The sequence below is a fragment of the Chelonoidis abingdonii genome, chromosome 11 (assembly GCF_003597395.2).
Source record: "Chelonoidis abingdonii isolate Lonesome George chromosome 11, CheloAbing_2.0, whole genome shotgun sequence".
NCBI classification, from domain to species: domain Eukaryota; kingdom Metazoa; phylum Chordata; order Testudines; family Testudinidae; genus Chelonoidis; species Chelonoidis abingdonii.
Genome location: NC_133779.1, coordinates 39,421,822 through 39,445,232, shown reverse-complemented (window position 1 = coordinate 39,445,232; position 23,411 = coordinate 39,421,822). Strand labels below are relative to the sequence as shown.

General features: G+C 37.3%; 1 protein-coding gene across 7 annotated transcripts in view; it reads right to left on the bottom strand.

Annotated features, from left to right (window-relative positions):
- Nucleotides 1–23,411, bottom strand: part of DAZAP1 (DAZ associated protein 1) — a 35,083-nt gene that overhangs the window by 5,660 nt on the left and 6,012 nt on the right. For 2 of the 7 annotated variants that reach the window (XM_032790263.2, XM_032790417.2), the window contains exons 2-11: nucleotides 20,540–20,580; nucleotides 19,797–19,963; nucleotides 19,450–19,515; nucleotides 15,338–15,448; nucleotides 12,262–12,310; nucleotides 7,496–7,578; nucleotides 3,785–3,938; nucleotides 2,227–2,256; nucleotides 1,571–1,711; nucleotides 242–424 (exon numbers count right to left, since the gene is read on the bottom strand). In XM_032790263.2, coding sequence (XP_032646154.1) covers nucleotides 242–424; nucleotides 1,571–1,711; nucleotides 2,227–2,256; nucleotides 3,785–3,938; nucleotides 7,496–7,578; nucleotides 12,262–12,310; nucleotides 15,338–15,448; nucleotides 19,450–19,515; nucleotides 19,797–19,963; nucleotides 20,540–20,580 — 1,025 coding nt within the window. Of the gene's footprint in view, nucleotides 1–241; nucleotides 425–1,570; nucleotides 1,712–2,226; nucleotides 2,257–3,784; nucleotides 3,939–7,495; nucleotides 7,579–12,261; nucleotides 12,311–15,337; nucleotides 15,449–19,449; nucleotides 19,516–19,796; nucleotides 19,964–20,539; nucleotides 20,581–23,411 lie in introns of those variants that run through there. The other 5 variants (XM_032790346.2, XM_032790480.2, XM_032790550.2 and 2 more) reach the window with 5 other exon arrangements.

The following is a 23,411-nucleotide window of genomic DNA, read 5'->3' as shown; positions in this document are numbered from 1 at the left end:
GAAATGGGCAATACTTCAGGCAGAGTAGGAATGAAACAATTCTGTGATATCAGAGTACTGGATGTTTTGGGGGCCCTTGAGAGCTGGTACTCCCACCATTAGTACAAATGCTGTCAGCATTAATACACTGCTCCTGGAAACTGTGACTTTTCACCAAAGCATTATGAATAAAAGGAAAGCAGAACCTTGGGGCTGAGGGCAAAGTTGCCACTCTGAGTGTATTTTATATGCAGTTACTTACCAAACTGGCTATAAGGGAATTCTGGCTGAGCAGTTGGGGGTTTGCTCATGTCCTGAGTTGCCTGAGATGGTGGTGGTGGCGGTGGGAAAGCTAGTGGTGTTGCCCCAGGAGTGGCAGGTGGAGGGGGTATTCCAGGAGGGGCAAACTGGTCAGGTGGAGGAGGTGGAGCACCATATCCAAAACCTGATAAATAAGAGGCAGAGCATAAAATCTGTGACATGTTATGAGGCCAAAAGCACTTGGACTTTTCACTTGGCTTCAGAGTAATTTAACATTTTGTTACAAAACCCGTTGTAAGGTGTCTACAGAAAAGAGATTAATTACTACTTGTTGCCTGCAGCTGATGTAAAGGGATTGATTTAACCATCTCTTGACAGTCATCCTATCTACAGCTGAAGTCATTTAAGAGATGTGAAATCTTACACCTGTTACACAGACTGCATGTGGTTAACAGCAATTGAAGCATCTTACCTAGCAAAAAATAGCTGAAGAGGCAGCCACAGCTACTGAAAGGTGTACTGGGGGAGCAGGGAAAGGCATGGTGAGACACCCCTCCAAAAAGCCTTTCATCCATCCAAATAAGGAAGTTGCCAAAAGCCTCGGGCTGAAAAATCCTGGACAGGCTGCTTCCCCAAAGCACAAGAATCAGAACTAACAGGTGCATAATGGCTGTGCAAGAAACTCTGGATAATTAAGGGTATCTTTCTGCCAGTTTTAACCCAATTGTGCATAGGAATTTTAAAGGAACGTAAAGGAGTTAGGTACCCAAATCCCATTTAAATTCAATGAGAGCAGAGAGCCTAATTTCCTAGGCTAGAATTTTCACAAGAGAGCCTGTCTCTCTAGTCTTAAACATGTAGTATCTCAAATACCTCAGTTCTAGAAAGGAGAAGTCAAAAATAAAAAAGTCTTCAGTCAAAACATAGTAATACACCTCTACCCCAATATAATGTGAACTGATATAACGCAGTAAAACAGTGCTCTGGGGAGGCGGGGCTACACGCTCCGGTGGATCAAAGCAAGTTTGATGTAATGCGGTAAGATTTTTTGCTACAGCATTATATCGAGGTAGAGATGTACCATAACCTCTCAGTTTGTCTAAGTATTATTTATATGATCAAAATTGATGGATTCAAAGAAACATGAACTGAAAATATACTGATTTCTAGTTACAGTACAGAAATTTTTGAGTGGATCCACAAGTGGATCAGGTGTGAAAGACTACAATGAATTCACAGAAAGGCATGAAACCAAGAAACAGAACTGATTAAAACCCGTTCCTGTGTTCAGTGGCACATCATTGGTTCGAGACTCACAGAGGACACTTACTAAATGGTGGAGGGGTGCCATAGCCCTGTGGGAACCCTTGTGGAGGTGGGAATCCTCCAGGAGGCGTAGAAACTATGTACGAGGTAAAAGGTGGTGGAGGAGGAGGGGCTCCTCTTCCTGGAGGAGGTGGTCCATACCCACCTAGAAAATCCAATATAGAGTTGTGAGAACAAGTGGTGCCTTCATCTAAATTCAGGGAAGACAACTTTTTAATATTAAGTAAAATTTACCCCAAACAGAATAAAAAAGTTGTTACCGTACTTGGAACCAAATTCTGGGAAACTCTAACCCCTCTATGGGTACAAACTCTGGGAAATGCTCAGAGAACCCTGACTGTAAATAGCTCTACAGTTCTCTTCTTTGTACTTAATTTCTTGATGGCCAGTATCAGTTTAACTGCATTATCAGCAAAAGGATGTATTCCAATTCCCAACACTGAATAGTTAAGAATAGAAATGTTCCCCCATGCCCATATTTTTTTCCAATACAAACTCAAAAGCTGAGTTTTAAAACTGGCTTAGAAGCACTGTACTTGAGAAATTTACAGCCACCATAAATTCTCATTGAAAAGCAAAGCAATTTACATCTGCACTACCAGTTGGCCTTTTCTACAGTTTACAATATACTAAACAATCAAACTTCTGTTACCTACTTACCAATTGCTTGTCCAGCTGGTACCCACATTCCTAAAACAATGAAACAGAATGATAGTTTATCCACTTATATATTTAAGCTGTTCTATTAAAAATGGCATATAATGCGATTCTGAAAAAAGTAGTGTTCTACATTGATTAAAGAGCTAATGCAAGAAGTGTCCAGGAGTCTCAAAACTCAAATTACACTCAGTGTTCAAATTGAGAGAATATTCTAGTGTTAAAAGTCATTCCATAACGTTGTTTAAAAAGACTAAGGATTGCAAAGATGAAGCTATAGATACAAGGTGTTTCAAATATAATGCTGATAAGAGTTATCATTCAGCTATTTCAAGTGTTTTGGAACCATGGAACCTCATTTTATATTTGCTGCAGTGTGAAGGTAGAAAGTTTAACTTATTTAACAGTTCTGCATTTAATCTCTCCCACAGACTGATACAATGATACCTTTCCCTACAAATAACCAAGATGAAAGCGATCTAGTTTCTCAATCTGAGTTTGCAGATTAGCAAATCTGTGCAGACTGTCAAAGCCTCAGGTGCAGCTTTCAAGTTAATAAGTATCATGGGAAAACAGTAAGCCATTCTATGGGGGCATAATGGACAAGGTGACGCCACCCCGTATCTCCATGGGAATAATTTCTCATATCTGAGAAGGGCAGGTTATATATTCTGTCTCGTTATGCCACCTCATTTCTACATATGGTATGAAAACATTTTTTAGATGAATTCAGCACATTTATTGTGTGCCCAAAATCTTGGGGTATTTTTTTTTATGGCATTCAAAACTAAAACAAGCATCTGCTCCTTCCAGCCCTAAAGGGCTCAAGCTAAATCAAGAAAATTATATGCATTAAGTGGTCCCCTGCATCACCACTAACAACTAATCCTAGAGCTGCTTGTTACTTTTCCAGGCTACACTGGAATAGCAATGAAATACAAAGACACAAGATAGACTGTTTTCCCTTCATATTTCACTTGTAGTTTCTCTTGAAACTCATTTCAGAGTTCATCTTTGAAAATCTGTGTTACATAAATATTTTTAATCAGGGTCTCATGCCACCCACATTCGCACAGCTGCAGAATCATGGAATTCTCTCTGACCTCTCCCCATTACTGGGTAAAAAGAACATGCTGATTTGGTACTCCTGCTCCCCACACTTAAACAGAACGGATGAAGCACCAGTCACAGTAATGATCCCCACTAACAGGTTGGGGGATGTTGAGAAACTAGAACTTGTGCTGCCAAGACCCATTGATTTCTGCAGCATGTAATAAAAATCATCCTGAAAAAAATTAAACTAAGGAAAACCCCAGGCAGAATTGGGGAAAACAGATGCAGAGTACTTTAGTTCTCTCTGTATTACATCACTGCATAGACAAGTTCACTCCACTTAGAAGTATCTGTATCACTAATGAGATGTTACCTTTCGAAAGAATAATGCAAGTTAAATGTGGTCTGTAACAAAACCATGGCTAGTGACAGACACTGCCAGTTTTAAGGAAGACAGGAATCACACCTTTGACTCTAGCTCTCTGAAACCCCCCAAAAGGAAATGTACCTTGAGGGCTGTATCCTTGCTGCCAGGTAGGAGGGGGCTGACCTGCCCAGCCATTGGCAGCACTTGGCATGATCCGGCTTCCCCACTGGCTGGCACCTGGTGGCCCTGGGGTTTGGCTTTTGCTATCACGAGGTTCTGCACGCTTTACCTCCACCTAAACAAACAGATCAGCCATTTAGGAGATGATGTAGGTTAGTTCACCCCCCTTCCCTTCACACACACCCTTAATTACACTTAAGACTACACTTAGCACCTTATGACTTATGTCTAAATACTTAATTAAGAAACTAGTTAGGCCAGTAATTAAAAAAATGTTTCTCAGGTACAATAGATGCGATAGTAAGACATTACAAGTCCTATATCAACATATATTTAAAGCAAAACATGTCCTACAAACAATTGCTGTTCCATTATATTAAAGTAGTCATTTGCTTGCTCACCTTAAAGCAGCAGTACCCTCTTACAATGGCTCTTTGGTAAAAATGTATAGGCATAATCTTTTTAACTTAGTCTTTAGACTATTTCTTAAATGTTCACTGTGACATTTACAAAGAAGAAAATTTTAGTAAAGATGTTTCCACAAGCAAAGAGTCCACTCTGAAAAAGGTACTAATGCTTTAACATTTAAGGATGATAGGGGTTCATTTGGAAGTTATAGTTTAAACCCACCCCATCTACCTGCAATTTCAGCTCTGTTCATACCTGAGAAACACACATTCGTTTGTTTGGTTTTTTACTTAGGTTTTATTTAAATGTCTAATGGAAGATAAAGACTTACCTTCCCCAGGCTAACGCTTAAAGAATCTCAAATAACTCAAACAATGTCAGAGGGAATGGATGTGATAAGAGAATCTTACATTACATCTAACAAAAAAGTAAACAAACATGCAAGTAATAAAAATGGACAGTTGAGTCAATAAGAAGCAAATCTTCATACTGTGTTAAGTCAGTGACAAAAACCTTCCTGTTTTAAAAAGTGTTAATAAGCCTCAGTGCTTAACTTATTTCATTTAAAGATAAAATGTCTTAGAGCCCCAAGGCATCAAGTGCATCTGACCTACTTAAAATAAGCTCCACATTCAATATAAACCTCAACAAAAAAATCCAGTTTCTGATTTAATGAAACACTCAGCACTCATGTATGCTGAATTAGTCTTTTTTTTTATTTTATGATTAATTTTAATGGATGCCAGAGTACAAAGAAAATAAATCTCAATCACTAATTGGCCTGAGTAGTATGGAAAATAAAGTATTCAGAATTCTTCCTGCTGTCTTTAAACCGTTCATGTTACAGAACAAACAGGAAATTGGCACAGCACAAGGACAAAGGCCTCCCTCCCCTCCTCCTGAAAATGCCCCAAGGACATTATACATGACAGTAACCAAACCTCTGTCAGCTGAAGGCCCTGCTAGAGAGGAACCAAGGGAATTTCTCAAAGAATTCAAATTAATGAGTCTTAACTCATCTTCCTGAAGGGAATTCGGTTACTGCTTACAAAAGCAAAGTCCTGCTTGTAATTTAAAATTTCTACTTTCAGTAACATAAGGATACAGATTCACTTCAGCAATACATTTTTAATTTATATATATTATATATAATAAGAGTATTTCAAAATCTTCAAGCGTCTATTAATAATCAATGAAGGAGTGGACTATCTAATGTTACATTTATCTAAATGGCAGAATTTCATTAATCTGTAAACTGGCATTTGGAAGTGTTAGACTCCTAAACTAGGGATTGGAACAACCTAATACAAACAAATTTTAGGATCAAGGTGAGAATTCTAGACCTGCCCAAGGCCAAAGTTATAAACACTCAAAAGAAGAAGAACTACCTAGGTTTCTTTCATGCAACCAGGGAAAAATACTGCATATATTTGTGCACATTTTAGAGCAGGTCATGCAATAAATAGTTAAGGTAATCCCAGAAAATTATTTCAACTCTGATGCTGAGCCTGTTCAGGAACCACTGTATAGCAAATAGAGACCTAAAGAGGCACTATTAGTGAGTAGCAATTGATTGAAATACCTCAAGAACTGATCACATAAAAGATTATGACATTTTAGAGACTTACAGAGGGCTCTCCACAGATTTACAGAAGCATAAAAAAGTAGCTGTGGCATCTCTTGGTTCTGTTCATAAATGGCATACTGCCTTGCCCTAATTTAAGTAGTTCTTCCAAAGTCTAAGGTAATATCAGTGAAAAAGCAATGGATGAATAAAGGATAACAAGTAAATAAATGCTCCAATCCTGCAAACACACATATAACTTTACTCATGTAAGTAGCTGCATTGATTCAAATGAGATTACTCAACTACTCACAGTAAGAAAGTTACGCATGTTCCTCCTTCCAAGGTTTGGGTCAAAAGTGTGCTCATGTAGATAATTCATTTGTATTAGTTGGTAAACCATTCTTTTTCTCAATGTGACTGTAGTTTCAGTGTACCAAAATAGAGTAGTAACCCTTTAAATACTTAATTTTTAACAGTGACTTTTTAAAGTGTTTTGTATAGAACACTGTAATCTAACAATGCAAATTTTGCACTAACCCAACAAGAACACATTACCTGTCAGTGAAAGAAATGCCTGAGAGATACTAGGCTGTAGAAATCTTTTGAACTCAACATGGAAAAATGTTTGAGTTAAAAGGAATATGACAAAGTCCTTTGGTTTTGATGCAAGTTTCTTTGGGGTACTTTTCAGTGTAGATTTTCAACAGCCTTCTAACATCTATGTTTTCAAATTCAGGGTAAGCTGTATAAAGCTGCACTATTTTCGATTTTACCAGAATTTCCCTTTTAGAAGCTGTGATATTCACAATATAATTAAGATTTAGGAATTTCTCTCAGGAACTACTTATTCATTTTACTTTTAATTTTTCCATAGGTGAATCTTAATGTTCACAGTTGGTTAATACAATCAAAAGGAGTAGAAAGGCGGAATCCCTCACCTATCAAACCGCCTTGTGCTGACAACACAGTATGAAGATGAAACAACCAGAGGTCACTTAACTGTATTGTGGTTAAATACTATATAGAATATGTGGGTTCGTATCAGAGTTTCACAGTAAGTGACCCAATTTTTAAAAAACCAATCCTTCATGATGTTTTATGGTCTTTTTTGGGGTTAAAGTTTAAGACTATAAAGGCAGATCCCCTCAAAGTGCCTCAAAATTTGAAAATGAAATGCACATCTGAAGGAGTGGTATGTTAAACCGAGCCTTAGCCAGCTCAGAGATTTCACTGGGATCTCAATTTACAAACATATGAGAATTAAAACTAACTTCTAACCCTGCCGCTGAAAAGGAAAATAGTGAGCACTCATGTAGCAGTGCATAAACCATGACTATTCATATAGTCAATTTATTCAGATAAAAATTCTGCTCAAATGGAGCAGTTTGCTATTTGTATAATGATCAAGGACTCATCTGAACTGTTTAAATAACTTGCATAAATATTCAGGCCTTCAAGGTCTGTTTCCTTCCCATGGGATAGGCAGCAAGTTAAGGAGAGGTTCCCCTCATATCCATTATCTTATGCAAACTCAAGGGACTTTCCCCATCATCATGGACAAAGCCCTGAATTTGGATTTTCTTTAACTTTTTAGGATCTCCCCTGTTTAAACCACAAATTACTATTTCACCAGTGAAATTGCCAATTGCCCAAGACTTGGTTTTGTCTTAAGGTAAAATAAAACTACAACTACACACTTTTTTGCCCATGATGTCGTGAAAATGCATGTTGACAGCCTGGTCCACTGATTGTTCGTCCTCGAAAGTAATAAATCCAAAACCTAGCCAACGACGAAGAGTGAATCAAGGTAGCAGGGTGTTGTGACACAAAACAGGATGATGAACAGTATTAGGGGCGGACCAAGGGTTCAAGCAGGGGCTTCAGATAACCAAGGCTTGTGTTATGAAGTTCTCAAAAAATCAGTCCTCTTGAGAAAACTGTAGTGTGTACTTTATATATAAATTATAAGGCAAATAATGCCTCAGCTTAGTTTCATACATGCAACATTACAAACTGAAAATTAAAATCAATGTTTAGTTTCTCATATCTAATCCATCCACTAAAAGGGGTGGAGAGATAAACACTACCACAACCCTAAATGTTACTGTACCACAACTTCTAAAAACAATGTTTGTGGAACAGCAGGTTAAAATAAGGCAGCTTTGAACCAAAATGTACCTAGGATTAGGAACCCAGGTAAAACTTACCCTTATTACAGTTACTAACACTGCAAAGTAACCCCCCTCTCTCCCCCTCAAAAATATTGTGTGTGTGGGGGGGGTATTTACTTTCTTAGAAAACAGTACAAATTTAAAGGATTTTTTTTTTGAAATGTAGCTGATAAAGCATGAGAATTTTTACCACTCCATGGATGAATGATAAGCTTCAGAAACTAACAGCCTAGGTCAGAGATTCTCAAACTTCTTACGTCTTAACACAGAGAGCACTTAATGGACATTACCCCTTCCAATCATAGCTCTCCTATGCCAAATACAGCAGTTACCTACATAGCAAACAAGAAGTATTTAGCTGTTTAAAGTAATCAAGTGTTGCCTTAAAAAAAAACAAAACAAAAAAACCACTCATGTCTCTTGCTTGTCAATTCATCTCTGCCCAATCTGTTCTGTTGCTATCCCTTCCCCTTGCTGCCTGGTTCCCTTCTTCCTCAATCTCAGTACATGTTCCCCAGAAGCCTTCTGCCCTGCACATCTCTACCACTGGTGCTCCTAAGAGTAACTCATTTCCTCCTCTCATCTATAGCAGCAATCCCACTGGGTCCTCCTAGCATCCAGCTGCTTTAACAGGCAGCTGGGTTCCAATGCCCACAGAAGCAGCCAGAAAGGAGAAGGTACCAGCATCGTGTGATCTGAGAACGCTCGGCAGTCACAGTTTGAGAACCACTGCGCTTAGGCTGTAGCTGCTGACACTGCCTAGAGAGTGGCAAAGTAGTGGTTAATTTCACAGAACATTAAGGCTGAGTCATGCTGTCAACCACTCACTGCTGGTGGAATAACCAAATCCCAGGAACGTAAGAACACATGCAGTATATAACAGTTTTGCCATTCTTTAAATTAGCTATGGGGTACAGCAGTAAAATTAGAAAGAAAAAAACCAAGGTGCAGCATCAAAAGCATATGGAATATGGGTGCATTTCTGCTTTTCTGAAACCCAAGATTTCCCCCTTGGTTTGCATTTTGCTTTGCAGCTAGTGCTGACAGCAGCCATATATTGCTCTAAAGCGTTAAACAGAAATACAGTATCTATAACAGTTAGTGTCTCTCTAAGCTTATCCAACTGGGTTGGGTAAGCCCAAAGAGGCCTATTGTAGAGAAGGTTTATATATAAAATACACAAAGATACAGGCCAAAATAGATTCCAGCAGGTCAAATTCTGCTGTCAGCAACAAGAGCAAAAGACATCACTAAAATAAAATTAAAATAAAAGGAAAATAACTTTTAGCATTTCCCACACACAAGAGACTGGCAGTATAAACGAAGTTTTGTAGGTCTATGATGAAAGCAGCCTCAAAACTGAAAGCAGCATTTCATCAATATATTTGTCTGAAGTTAACAGGAATTCTCAGCAGCACTGGAGTAGAAAGAGGACACATTCAAAGTCTACATTGAGTATTAGATCAGTTTAATATTACAGCCTTCCATCTCAAAAGATGAGGGAAAAACAGGTGATACCCATCCAACTACTGAGATGGTCCATTAAAGTTTGTTCACAGAAGATTGGGTGAAGACAGCAGACAGATGCCATGCCTCAGGGAAACAGACAATTTTTTGAAGACCCAAACACCATACCATAAAAAGAGTATTTAAGAAATGACAATGATTACAGATGACAGAACTCCAGAGCAGATGGGAATGGCCACAACATTTTAAAAGGATGTGGTAAAAAACGATAAATATAGTTATTGGAAGACTTGCTCTAACTTTTTTGAAGGCAGAAGTTTATTGATGAACTAGACAGATTTTGTGTTTAAGATGAAATCTAGGGGGACTCAAGAACAGAACAGTGAAGCTGGACTGCAGCTAAAGGGAAGAAACTAAACACACACAGTAAGACCCTCTGAGCTACTGAAAAGTAGTTGGTTTAGTTAATGAAACAGCATGAAAGCAAAGATCATGACACAACGCAGATTATTCCTTTTAGGAAGCAATAATAATGTTAGCTATGCTTATACTTTACTTGGAATTTAGAAAAGTTCTTGATAAAGCATTGCACAAAAGACCACAACGATGTGAGTAGGTATGGGATGTGGAAAGGACAGAATTGTGTGTAAAGTGAAGGACTGGACTTGAGTATTGAAGACCCAGGGCGAGCGTCTCAGAAGTCAGCACAGCAACCATGATTTATATCAGCTGAGGATCTGGCCCTTGGTTTTCTTGTAGTAAACAGTCTGAGATGGAGGAAGTAGCAGTGGACTGCCACAGAGGACAGTAACAGGGCCAATTTTGATTTCTTTCTCTCTCAATGACTTGATAAAATGACATGCACTAAGGGATTTGTAGAAAGTGAGAGCACTAAAGTCAAAGGAGGAAGGCAAAGTTCAGAATAATGTGGACAGAAAAGAATATGGGCAGATAAGTGAGCTTCTGCAATTTAATGCATAGAAATTTAAGATAAGTCAAAAGAACAAGGAGAGTATAAGCTCAGTAGCATTTTATATAACAAAATACCAAGCAGGTTAAAAATATTCTTAGATGTACAAACAGCAGCATTGAATACAAACTATGAGGAGATTTTTCTAGCATTTTCTGAGAGATTAAGGAGGCCATGTTTGGAAACTATATGCGGTTACCACGTTATGAAGAGGATACAGAAATGGAGAACAAGAACAAGCTATGACAGTGACAGGACTGAGGGATTTCAGTCATTTTTAAAAATTAGACAAATCAAAGAGAGTTGTGGGGTACAACTACTCCCTCAAATGGATGGACTCATAGGCTTTCATTCCAGAGTATGATGTCTTAAAAAGTTCTGCTTTACCCTGTAACATTGTGAGTGGATTGGGAGCCTTCTATTAATTTTTTAGTGCAGCTTTAGCAGTGGAGCCATTAATCCAAACCAGCTGTGATTTTTAGTCCTTTTTACTCAGAGATTGCAAGATTAGGATAAATATTTCAAAGATACAGGTGATGCAATAATTTCTAAAATATACTTCCAAAACTCCAGGCAAGTTTTAATCAGGTGTTTATTTTGGTCTCCACTGTCTCCTCTATTTAAAATAAGCTGCTCTATAGCATTTACCGAATGGATGAATTTGTGTTTTTATTTAAGGAGAACAGATCAGTCGCAAGAGGATTAAGACTATTATCAAGACAAAAACAAAACAAATATATTGAAACTTCGTTTACATCCCAATAAAGACAAAGCCCGCCCTTCCTCTGACTGTGGAACTGGCCTGTACCTCTGTGATAAATTATCACCTAGAGAGAAGAAATCTAAAGAGATATTGTTAATCACAGTTAAACAATTCACAAAGAGAAAAAGGAAAAAAGAAAACAACTTACTTAACATTACTGTACTTTACTATGAAACACTTAAATATGCCACTAAGGATGTATGTCTAAATTAAAAATAAAACTAAGACTTGACTTAGCTTAATAAATATGAAGTGAATATATTTCTTAATAATGGAGTCAGAGGAGAAATGAAAGTTCAGATGGCAAACTATTCTCTAGCATGTCTCACATGCTACAAGGTGATCAGTGCAACTAAACTTCATATACTTTTACAATATTGCCTCTGTAATAGTCAACAAATAGATGATTGATGCAATGAAAGGCGGATGACATGAAAATTACTTCATATTTTGACCAAAGGTTACAGACTCTCTCATATGGTCTATTAATTGCTGTCCTTTTTAAGGAATAAAAATAATAATTCTAGTATGAATGGGGACGTATAGTTCCTGCAAACATATAAACAATTTCTCAAGGCAATTTTATGTAATTTAAGAAAATTGTTTTTCCTTGAATTTCAAGTAAAGACATTTAACCAAAACAAAAAGCACAAATGGATGGATCTGATTCCAGTCTCATGTTTAGAGATAATTTGAACCGCAAAGAAAAAAACTGAATACAACACAACTATAGACTTTAACATACCTTCATGTTAAACAGGGGGAAAATCGGAGGCAAATTAGTTAATTGAACTTTTTCAATATTTTAACCACATGTTTGGTTCAGACGTTTAATTCTGTTCAGAGTCAAGTAAAAAGAACCAGCAAAAAAAATGAACATGTAACATCTGACTTTAAAAACACAAGAGACACCAAATGAAGCTGTCTATGAAAAGCCTAAGTTTGTGTCATTTGTCCACTGAAATCTTTTCCTGAGGCAAAGTAAAACAAAACAAAACAAAACTACTACTTTTTTGATGGTGTGAAATAGTTTGCCATCTGACTACAGGAGAGGATGAAGAAATTTCAAGGAGAAACTAGATCAGCCTTTACCTCGGGGCCTCTGTTTCTCTGCATCATAGATCATTACAACTTCAGTGACCTGGAAGACAGAAGGGAAATTCTACTAATTATGTTGCCAGGGGAGTGATACAAGCAGAGTAGAACAGGCTGGTTTCCAGCACTCAGTCCACAAAGCACAATTAAATGCCTGACGTAGCCATCAATACTTGTCTGTCACAGCACAATGCAAATAAACTCCAGTAAAGAGCAACACTTCCCATTTATGAAAATTCTAATTGAGTTAATTTGTTCCTAGCAGCTAAAGTATAATCACATTTTTGCTTATTTAGGACTGCAACAAACTTTACCACCAAAAACATTGATAAAGTAGAGTTACGGTTGCCAAACTGCATATCCCACCAACCAGACCATAAAAATAAGGAAACAAACAATTAAATCATTCAACACCCCTTTTCAGTATGTACTACTACTCAGTCTCAACGACCTTTCTTCCACTACATGCACATTTCCACCCTCATCCTGAACAAGGTAGCCTTAATTCCAACTATTTTACCGACTAATATAGGATTTGTGTAGCTTTTCTGAATTGTATTGTATGTAGTTCCACACATGCTTATGCCTCTCTGTGGAGCATGGTGTCCCTGAGATAAGACATTTCTGTGATGTTTAGGCAAAGTTATGCCAGTGATTGTTGTTTTAAGTATGGAAGTGATTAAAAGGCCAAATTACAAAACTGGTGTTAAATCTGAGATGTTAACATCACATATGCATAGAGAGAGAAGCTTAAAGTTTTTGAGAACTGTGATCACTTAAGCTGTAGGAAAACAGGATAAAAAAGTACCAAAAAATATTTCCTTGGCAAACACTGGTAACTATTACACAGAAAAGCCAATTGGCCTCTCAAGAGTTATTATGAAAAATTTATATTGAGACTAAATTCCATAAAATATTAAAGAATGAAAGCTTCTTGGAGCTGAAATTGATGTCTCCATTTTATTTTGAAATACTCTGAAGTACAGACTCTCTAAAGTACTGTACAACCAGTACAGAACACATGCATGTATTAAACCGAGTTCACCCGTACTACTTTAGGGCTGATTATTTTCAATTTTAAATAACCCCCCTCCAGATTTTTCAGAATAAAAATTCACTGCAAATTAAAGGTGATATGCACAGACTAATCCCAGGGGTACCATTGATTTTAATACCAATTTTAAAGGCAGGTCACATGGCCATTTTCAAGTTAAATATAAAGATCAACCATAAAGTTTCCAGTTTCATAACAATCTTGTGGCTATTTCTATATCACTACATCCCTGCTTTAAAAAACAACTTTCAATTTAGCTTAGAACATTTGTATCTCAAGCAGCTGAAATAATCTATTAGTCTGATACCCATTTGTCTTGCTCTCCAACTTCTGTGAAAGATTCCAGTCACGTTTTGGAGATACACTCACTTGTAGGTATATTATCGAACTCTGCTGATTCACGTTTGTCATCATTTAGAGCTGGTAGGCCATTTGGCAGCATGACAGCAAGTCATAGTATTATTTTGACACATCTGTTCCGCTGGTCTGTTCGATACTGCTTTGCTTGGTTTGAGTACTACTTGCCATACCGGTCAATAACAACCCCCATAGGTCTCTTAGAATCAGAGCCTGCCTTTTTATGTTGTCTTAGCTTCTAGTTTTTCAGGCTGCTATACCTGTAATTGTTTGCTCTTGAATGTGTTTTTTCCCAGAATGCAGGATCCCATATTTCTACAGGTACTTAAATGACTACACACACAAATCTTGTCTTAAGAATGCTACCTTGGCTCCCCAAATTCTATTTTAACTATGAAGTGCTTCTACTTACTTTTCTGGCACTTACACTCAATGGTTGTGGCCTCCTATATCTGATGGAACTTAACCCTGCATCTCCCAAGCCATCCAGGTCAGAATTGGAAAGCCATAAGTCTGCGAGAAGAGCCTTTAGAATTATGCTCCACAACTATGGATTCCACTCCCAATTTTTGTTTGTAAACTCAGTCTGTTGCAGCTTTTCAAAACTAAAGGAATATCTATTAGCCGCTGGTGTTTATAATTTTTTTTAAAAAAGATTGTTTTAACCAACTTTCATTGAAAAACATCATACCACCACTTGAGAAAGATGGCTACATAGATGCTTTGGGCTGCTGATGGAATTTAGAAAGATAGGTGATGATGGGGACAAAAGCATTTTGGAGCTAGGGCGACCAATAGCCACTGTGAATCCCTTTCCTTTTGACATTACGATCAATACAATTGACACGAACAGTCATAAAATTTATACTACTCCACAATATTTTAAATTGAACTTAATATACAAACTAATCTTTGAACCTTGTAACAATTTAACTATTCCAGAAAAAAATAAGGCAATAAAATAGAAATAAATGTGCATTTAAAGAAGTCATATCTGGACATTTTCATTCTACATCGACTTAAAACTTAAGCTGGCAAAATTTCAAGAAAAGGATGAGTACGAAACTGCATGAATAGTAGTCTGACCCTAGAAATGAGATTCTGAAGACTGAAAGGACTCCGTTAATTTTAAAACAGCATCGTGAAACCAAAACAATGTCAAGTGGATCACCAAAAAGTCTTTCACCAATTTGCTTATTTGGTAGAGGACAGAGACCTGTGGTGATGCAAATTCACTGAAGCACCTGCTGTTCCAAAAGCAAATGGAAAGTTTTCGTAATCAAACTAAGGTACACTAAAACAGCAACTGAAAGGAGGGTGATAAGTCACATTTATAGTCAAGTCATAACTAAACTCAAGGGTTTTTCCTGCCCCCCTTTGAAGAGGGGAGAGAAAATAGTATCAGGAATAGCTAAACCAAAAGGAAGCAGGGAAAGGTGCATAACAAGTTGTACATATGAGGGCAAGAAATCTGATGAAAAATGGCAAATGTGCTGCAAAAGTAAACATTTACTATACTTTACCACAAAACACTTCAATATGTCTCTGAGTAAGTTTGCCTAAATTAACACTAAAATTTGACAGCTTAATGAAATCAGAATGAAGATGAGGGAAAAACATCTTGTAACCAGCCGATGCTTGCCATGATGATGAATGACTCACCACTCCGAATTTCTTGAAGTATTCCCTGAGCTCAGTCTCGCCACAGTTGTGAGGGATCCCACCAACAAAAATTTTATTTGATTTATTGTTATCACTTCTGGTTCCTTTCTGCTAAATCAAGAGGGATAAAATACTGTTAGTTAGAACTGTGATAAATACTGTAGCATAATCTTCCTCCACTGGTACATGCAGGTGGATTGCTCTAATTCATTTGTAATGTAACAAAGTCACAATTCAAACTGAAGTCCACACATGGAAGCCACCCATTTTGTTTCAAACGGAGCAAAAGCGTGTTCTGGATCCATTAATTTGGTATGCTTGGCTATAACTTGGTGTCCTTTGTTGGTAGGGATGGAGAACGGAGGGCAAACGTTCTGAAAGCATTTATTTATTAATTTCTTAATTAGGCAGCATTAACCAGCAGGTTGTGGGTTGTGCTGGGATGCATCCTCTTAACCTTAAGGGGATTTTTAGACACTATCATTTACACTCTTTCAATCCACAGAAGTTGGGAATTAAAATATTACTGACGTCATTACAGAAACTTGAATGTTGATTAGTCAATTGCACAAAGGAAGACGAACATCTGTAGTCGACCTGGACTGTATTCTACCTAAACATCCCCAAGGCTATTGAAGAAGAATCACAGTCACGGATTACCTAAAGTCCCCAACCCCCCTCTTTTTTTTTAAATGAGAGCTTCTTACAGCCTAGAAAGTGTCAAAGCCTATCAATTGTTGACCCTATACTCAATTTCAGCAACCATGAATTTAGAAGCCAGGTGGACTTTGTTCACAATCAGTGGAAGGCTAAACATGTCATTCTGGGAAATCAAGATACGAGTCCAAGTAAAGCAGACTTCATTAAAGTAACTTTTTCATGGATTTCTACAATTCTGGATAATTAGAACAATATATTTGGGGGAGAGGGGGCGCAGAATACTGGGTAGCAGAGAATTTACACTGATTGGTCCTAAATTGTAGTCAGATGGTTTCTATTTTCGTTTATTTGCTTACAGGATAGACATTCAGGATAAAATTTTCAAAAGTGGCTAAGTGACTCAGAACCACATGTCATGTTAAAAAGGTGATGGACATACATCTCGATGAAAGTCTAAAGGACTTCTAAGGCATTTAAGTCCTTCTGAAAATTTTACCCAAGTGCATCTATTCCCACAGCCATTTCAAATATAATGCCTGTATCATCCCCTTATCTAGAGTATATCATGAACTGTTTAATTTTCTTCCTCTGAGAACAAACACTGTTCATTTTCTTAGAAACTGGGAACTGAAAAGAAAGGGAGTATTTGCAGTACTAAATATTTATAATATTGGTAATATAGTTTTTTTATAATGCAAGTTATTCCAGTAGAAGCCAAATATCCCCATCATATTCCCCAAGTAGACAGATGCAGCTTACACCAAGCAATTCATGTTCAGGATTTACTGTTCCTCAGAAACAGAGTTCAGATTTGGGTTCAATTTATACCTTCAAGTCAGCGGCACTGCTATGGGTACCCGCATGGCCTCACAGTATGCTAACATTTTTATGGCTGACTCAGAACAATGCTTCCTCATCTCGTCCCCTAGAGCCCCTACTCTACTTGTGCTACATTGATGACATCATCATCCGGACGCATGGGAAGGAGGCCCTTGTTGAAATCCTGGTGGAATTCCTCAATTACCACCCTACCATCAACCTCAGCCTGAACCAGTCGACACAAGAGACTAACTTCCTGGACACTACAGTGCAAATAAGTGATGGTCACATAAACACCACCCTATACTGGAAACCTACTGACCACTATACTTACCTACATGCCTCCAGCTTTCAGACCACATCACACGATCCACTGTCTACAGACAAGCCCGAAGATACAACTACATTTGCGCCAATCCCTCAGACAGAGACAAACACCTTCAGGATCTCTATCAAGCATTCTTAAAATCTACAATACCCACCTGGGGAAGCAAAGAAAGAGACAGAGCCAGAAGGGTACCCAGAAGTCACCTACTACAGGACAGGCCCAACAAATAAAGTAACAGAATGCCACTAGCCATCACCTACAGGCCCCAACTAAAACCTCCCAGTGCAACACAAAGGATTTACAACCTGTCCTGCAGGACGATCCCTCACTCTCACAGACCTTGGGAGATAGGCCAGTCCTTGCTTACAGACAGCCCCCCAACCTGGAGCAAATACTCACTAGCAACTACACACCACACAACAAAAACACTAACCGAGGACCCAATCCCTGCCACAAACCCCGTTGCCAACTCTATCCAAATATCTATTCAAGGGACACTGTCATAGGACCCAACCACATCAGCCACACCATCAGGGACTTGTTCATCTGCACATCATGCCATCATGTGCCAGCAATGCCCCTCTGCCATGTACATTGGCCAAACCGGACAGTCTCTGTGCAAAAGAATAAATGGACACAAATCAGACATCAAGAACTGTAACATTCAAAAACCAGTAGGAGAGCACTTCAAATCACCCTCAACACTCAGACTTAAAAGTGGCCATTCTTCAACAAAAAAAAAAAACACAGACTTCAACAAGAAACAGCAGAACTGGAATTAATTTGCAAACTTGACACCATTAAATTAGGCCTGAAATAAAGACAGGGAGTGGCTGGGTCACTAAGAAAAGTCATTTTCCCTCTGTTCATACTCACACCTTCTTGTCAACTGTTGGGAATTGGCAACATCCACCCTGATTGAACTGGCCTCATTGGCACTGACCCTCCTACTTGGTAAGGCAAGTGCCATCTTTTCATGTGCTGTAATATATTTACCTCCCTACTGTATTTTTCCCTCCATGTATCTGATGAAGTAGGGTTTTAGTCCATGAACATTTATGCCCAAATAAATGTATTAGTCTCTAAGGTGCCACAAGGACTCCTCATTGTTTTTGCTGATACAGACTAACACGGATATCCCTCTGAAACAGAACTCAGTTTATAGACTTAACCATAAAGGAAGACTGAAAGGGACATCAGCTGATTAAAAAAGGCTAGTCAAAAAAGGGATCTCAAGAATTTGGCTATAACGGCAAAGATTTCATCCTCATTTTGTGCCTTACATGCTCACTCATAGATTTTACAAGTTGCACTATCTGAAGAATAGGAAAAAAAAGTAGATGCTAGACAAACAGCTACCTTACCAGTTAGATTAAAACACACACACACACACACCCAGGAGACAGAACAGTACTAAAATTAAACTAGTAAAATAAATAGATTTCAGAAAAAAATACATTCAAAATATAGCAGAACTTTAAACAGAGTAACAATCCAGTTTTCTTCTCCAAAAAGGTGGTGGTGGAGGTTAAGCTGTGGTACAAAATACCTGATGCTACTACAGTACAAGGAACATAAATAAGTTTTTAATTTATTCATCCCTTTACCCCCCCCCACCCCAAAAAAAACCCTTACACAAGTGTTGATTAAATTCTTGAACTTGGTTTGGCTCCTGTAAATCAGACGTAAGAGCTAATTCAGATTTAGCCTGTTTGAAATTTCACAAAAGCATACAATTTAGCTTCTACTCTATTTGTCCTTGCATAGTCATAGATCTTCATCACCACCATTAACCACAATCAATCATACTTGCTTCTTGTCAAAGTATTTCTTTGATTTCCATACTCTGGCTTGTTGTACACCCAGCAGAAATCAGTAGATATGTCACAATGTCAGTTAAAACCACAAGAATCTTTGAACAAAAGACCTAGTAACATAACCAACAATTCCAATGAGAGCTGCACTCCTATGAAAAAAACACTCGGCTGTTAGAACTAATATTCTGTTGAAGCAGCACGTATGAAAGTAAACCCCTTCACACACCATAACATAAAATGTAGTCAGCTTTAACTAAGAAGATATCTGGTCTTAATACCAACTGTTTACTGTGTTTTACACCAAGACTTCTGCATTTCCTCTCAGTTCCAAGCAGGTAAAACAGCTTTCTAAAATTTACGTAAGATGATCAGGAACTGAGAGAAATACCAACATGATATTCATGGTGTGTAGGGGTAAAGGGCACGGGCTGCTAGCCAGAAAGACCTTGGAATATATCTATCAGTATGCTTTAAGGATCTCTCCTTACCCATCCCTCTTTTGGCCGTGTTCTTTCTGGTTGCATTCCCCGAGGTGTACATGGCTTTGGATCAATCTGTAACAAGTTCCAAATTGGTCAGTTTTAAGTGTGCAGAATATTTTGTGCTAATAAAAGTATTCAAAGCACCTGTGGATGCCATTCTCTAAAATTTAACACTTCTGATAAAAGTTACCCCAGAATACACATTTTGGAAGGAACAGTCATTGAATTAAACATAGCTTGAATTATTCATGCGTCAACCACCACCCAAATTACTTTTAAATTCACCAATTTTAAAAAAATAAAGACCTAGTCATATTCTAAACAGTTAAAACCAAAGTGACAGGTAAACTTACATTTCGGCCATCTAATGTATGTGGTCTGCTGGCCAGTACTGTTCCCACGCAGTTGGGATCTTTAAATTTGACAAATCCAAACCCTCGAGATTGGTTTGTTGTTTTATCTTTCATTATTACGCAGTCTACAACTTCTCCATATTGGGAAAAATAGCTACGGAGAGTTTCTGTTAAAAAAATATGGTATTAAGCAGAACCAGCTTCTAAACAGTATAACTTTTAGTAAAATTGACATGTCTAAATCTTCTAATATGCACTTGCTAAAACCTGGCATCTGATTTGTATCATTTAAAGAGGATATAATAGCCATGTATCTAAAAACAGAAGATGCTCATTGTTTTAATTCCACTCAGGCAGATGGAAGAAAATACTGCAGTAAATTAGTTTTCAAAAACAGAGATCAGCTATTTCTGAGTCAGCACTTTAAGGGATGTCAAAACCAACTTTTTCTAATATCAACCAACATAACCAGGGAATATAAAATTTCCTTGTCCAAGAGATGTGAAAGTGACATAATATAAAGATGAACAACACAGTCGGGACAGAAACATAAATTAAAGTTTCTTTACAGGAATTCTATTACCATCATTCATTAAAAAGCAACAAAATCGAAGATGAGTAGTAAAGACTCAGTTGAATTTTCCAGAGATGTTACAACTACATGACTTTATAAGAAAGTATGAGGTATAAAGTTTTGTCCTTTGTAATATTTTGGTATAATAGTTGTAGAATACATAACTTACCTTGTGTTGTACTCCAGTCTAGGCCACCCACAAACAACTTTCTGTAATTCAAACAAAATATTTTGGTTAAAGTCTGAGGTCTGAATCAAACAACATGCATTATTTTAACTAACAACATATACAACCTGTTCGTGCTTTCATCTAGCTAATGTAGTATTTTAGCATACTTTGAAGAACTCAAGGCCTGTTACTCAATGAAGATGCATTTCTCCTTTGCTTTTAAGTTTCCATTTTTATTTCAAGATTATCTTCAGATATGTTACATACTGTTAGTATAGTGAAAGATTTAAAAACACTGAAGTATTATTTCCTCTGCACCCCACAGGTATAGGATTGCACTTTTATACCAAGAATATATTTTATTCTGATTTGAAATAGCACATAGGAAATATGCCAGAAAAGCAGAAGTCAAATCAAACATCTATAGCTTTGACATTCATAAAAGAAAATATGTCTAACAACATTAAAATAGCCAGAAGAAAGAAGACAACACCAAATATCTTATCTACTTTTTGAGGCCAAGTGGGGTTGTTCATGTTGTGAAAATCTCCATGGTTCAGAGAGTATGAGCAAGGATCTAGTCATCATTTTATTCCTGAGTTAAGGGTCTGAAGTAGTGCGTAGGATCTTGCATGGACCCTCTGAGAATAAGCTCAGAGAACCAGTGTGACTGTTTTAATAAACCCATTAAACACTGAATGATGAATGCAACATACAAAATTGTTAAGAAGGCTAAACAACAACCCAACTAGATAACATGATTTTAATAACTGTAGAGTATCCAATGGGATATGTAAACACTGCAAATACTGCAGTCCCTGTATCCCCCTTGTAAGAATAAAGTTATAGCAGATTTCCCAAGTTCTCTAATGAACTTCACTTTACCTTTCCTTCTTCAAGGGATTATCTTTAAAACTACTGGTGTATGAAAATTTATTCCACCTCAATTACTAAAGTTATCTTGTACCAACTTCCAAATGTCAAGCAATAAATGTGTACACATAGGGAAATGGTATAGCAAATTTCTCTTGTGTGCCATATGGTAAAAGCTCAATGGGAATCATGACTAAAAGACACATGCTTCACTTTAAAGCATGTTGAACTAGACGCAATAATGAAAAATTCAGGCATCATTAATTCCAATCACCTGGAACTTCTGTATACTGCTTTTCCTTTGACCTAATTATAAACTTAGAGAACAACATCTGAATTTTCCCCCACTCTCAAATCAGAGAGCTGGAGTTGGTCCTTTAGGTGTGTCACACCCACTTGTCTTTGGGCTCCCCAAAATCAAAAAGAGACAAAGTCAGACCCAAAAATCCATAAAAAAAAGATTCTTACATAGCAAACAAAACATTAAAAGTGATTATTTATTTACTACTTATATGTTGCTACTTCATTTATCTTGGAAGACAAGTCAGATTCATTTTTGGTTACTGTCAGCTTCTAGTTAATAAATGAAAAAGTGAAAGGAAAAGTAACTACAAAGTTCAGGTTAAAAACTGCAGGGGAAAGTTTAGTTTTTAAATGTGTACTGGCCTAAAAAACACGGAAACATTTCTATTGTTTGGTCTTTAGGTCTTGGAAAGCTCATCTTCACAATAACTACATCATTCTAGGGAAAATCTAACCTGACAGTATCTCGATCAAGTTGTTTGTTAACAGCAGTGAAAACTAAAGAGCAGTGAAGTTAGGCTCTGCTAGTTACAAAGTCTTCCTGACAGTCAGTCTACAAAAAGATCCTTCTGTAGCTAATTTTTGAAAAACAAAATTAATGATTTGCAGTCTAAGGCTGCAGATTGCACCATTTTTGTATGGTAGTCTCTCTGCTTGAAGAATAAACGCAGGATACCAAATAAAAGTGGAAATTTATGCTAAGTTGGTTATATCTGAAGAGTTTTCTCCGAACAGGCTCTTACCATAGTATAAAACTATCTTACATACTGCTATCCATTACCATAGTATCTGAGCACCTTCCACATAAAATCAGTAGCAAAGATTTCTGCTTCATGGTAATAGAACAGAATGCCAAGGCCTTTCACACAAGGAAAATACATAGTCTAGTAATTCTGTAAACTTTGCTGTGCAGTCAGCACATCATGTTTTGTTTGATCCTACTTTAGAAATGAGGTTTTTTAAAAAAAACATTACTTGAAATTAATGAGAGTCAGACTCATTAGTAAGTTCTTAAATTATTTTAGTTTCCAGAAATAAGTTTATATGAAATGTGACATTCAAAAAAGATTGTGATGTAATAAGAATGTTTCTCCTAGGATCCTTCAGGCACTAGGTAAAGAAGACAAGCCCATCTTAACTAACTTATGAAAAATAATATTGCTGCAGTTGAAACCAAATGGCAAATGTTAAATTGTGTGACCCCTCACTTTAAAAACAGAACACAGCAGGTCAAGTTTCATCTCATGCACTGAACATCTGGAATACTAAAATATGGTATTTAGTTTTAGTAAAACTGTCACAACAGGTAGCTTTGAAAACCAATCAAAATGCATTGCTTAGGTATGCTGGCTGATTAGAATTTGTAGTTTTGTTACAAAGACAAGAGGCATGACAGTGACACATGTATTCATATAATGCCTTTCATCTGAGTTCATCAAGGTTTTTAATAGTTATTAATCCACCTGTGATCTGAAAAATGTGAAACAGAAGTGACCCAGCCACAGTCATGAAAGTCAGACACAGAATTAGAAAATGAACCTTAGAGTACTGACTTCTAGGATTGAGCTTAACCACCACAAAACTCTAACACTGAACTGTGAAACCATACCTAGAATGTCACCTTAGGATATAGTTTAAAAGTAACAAGTGAGGACAGTCTCATGCCTATTGTATATCAGGAAGTTATAGACTAAAA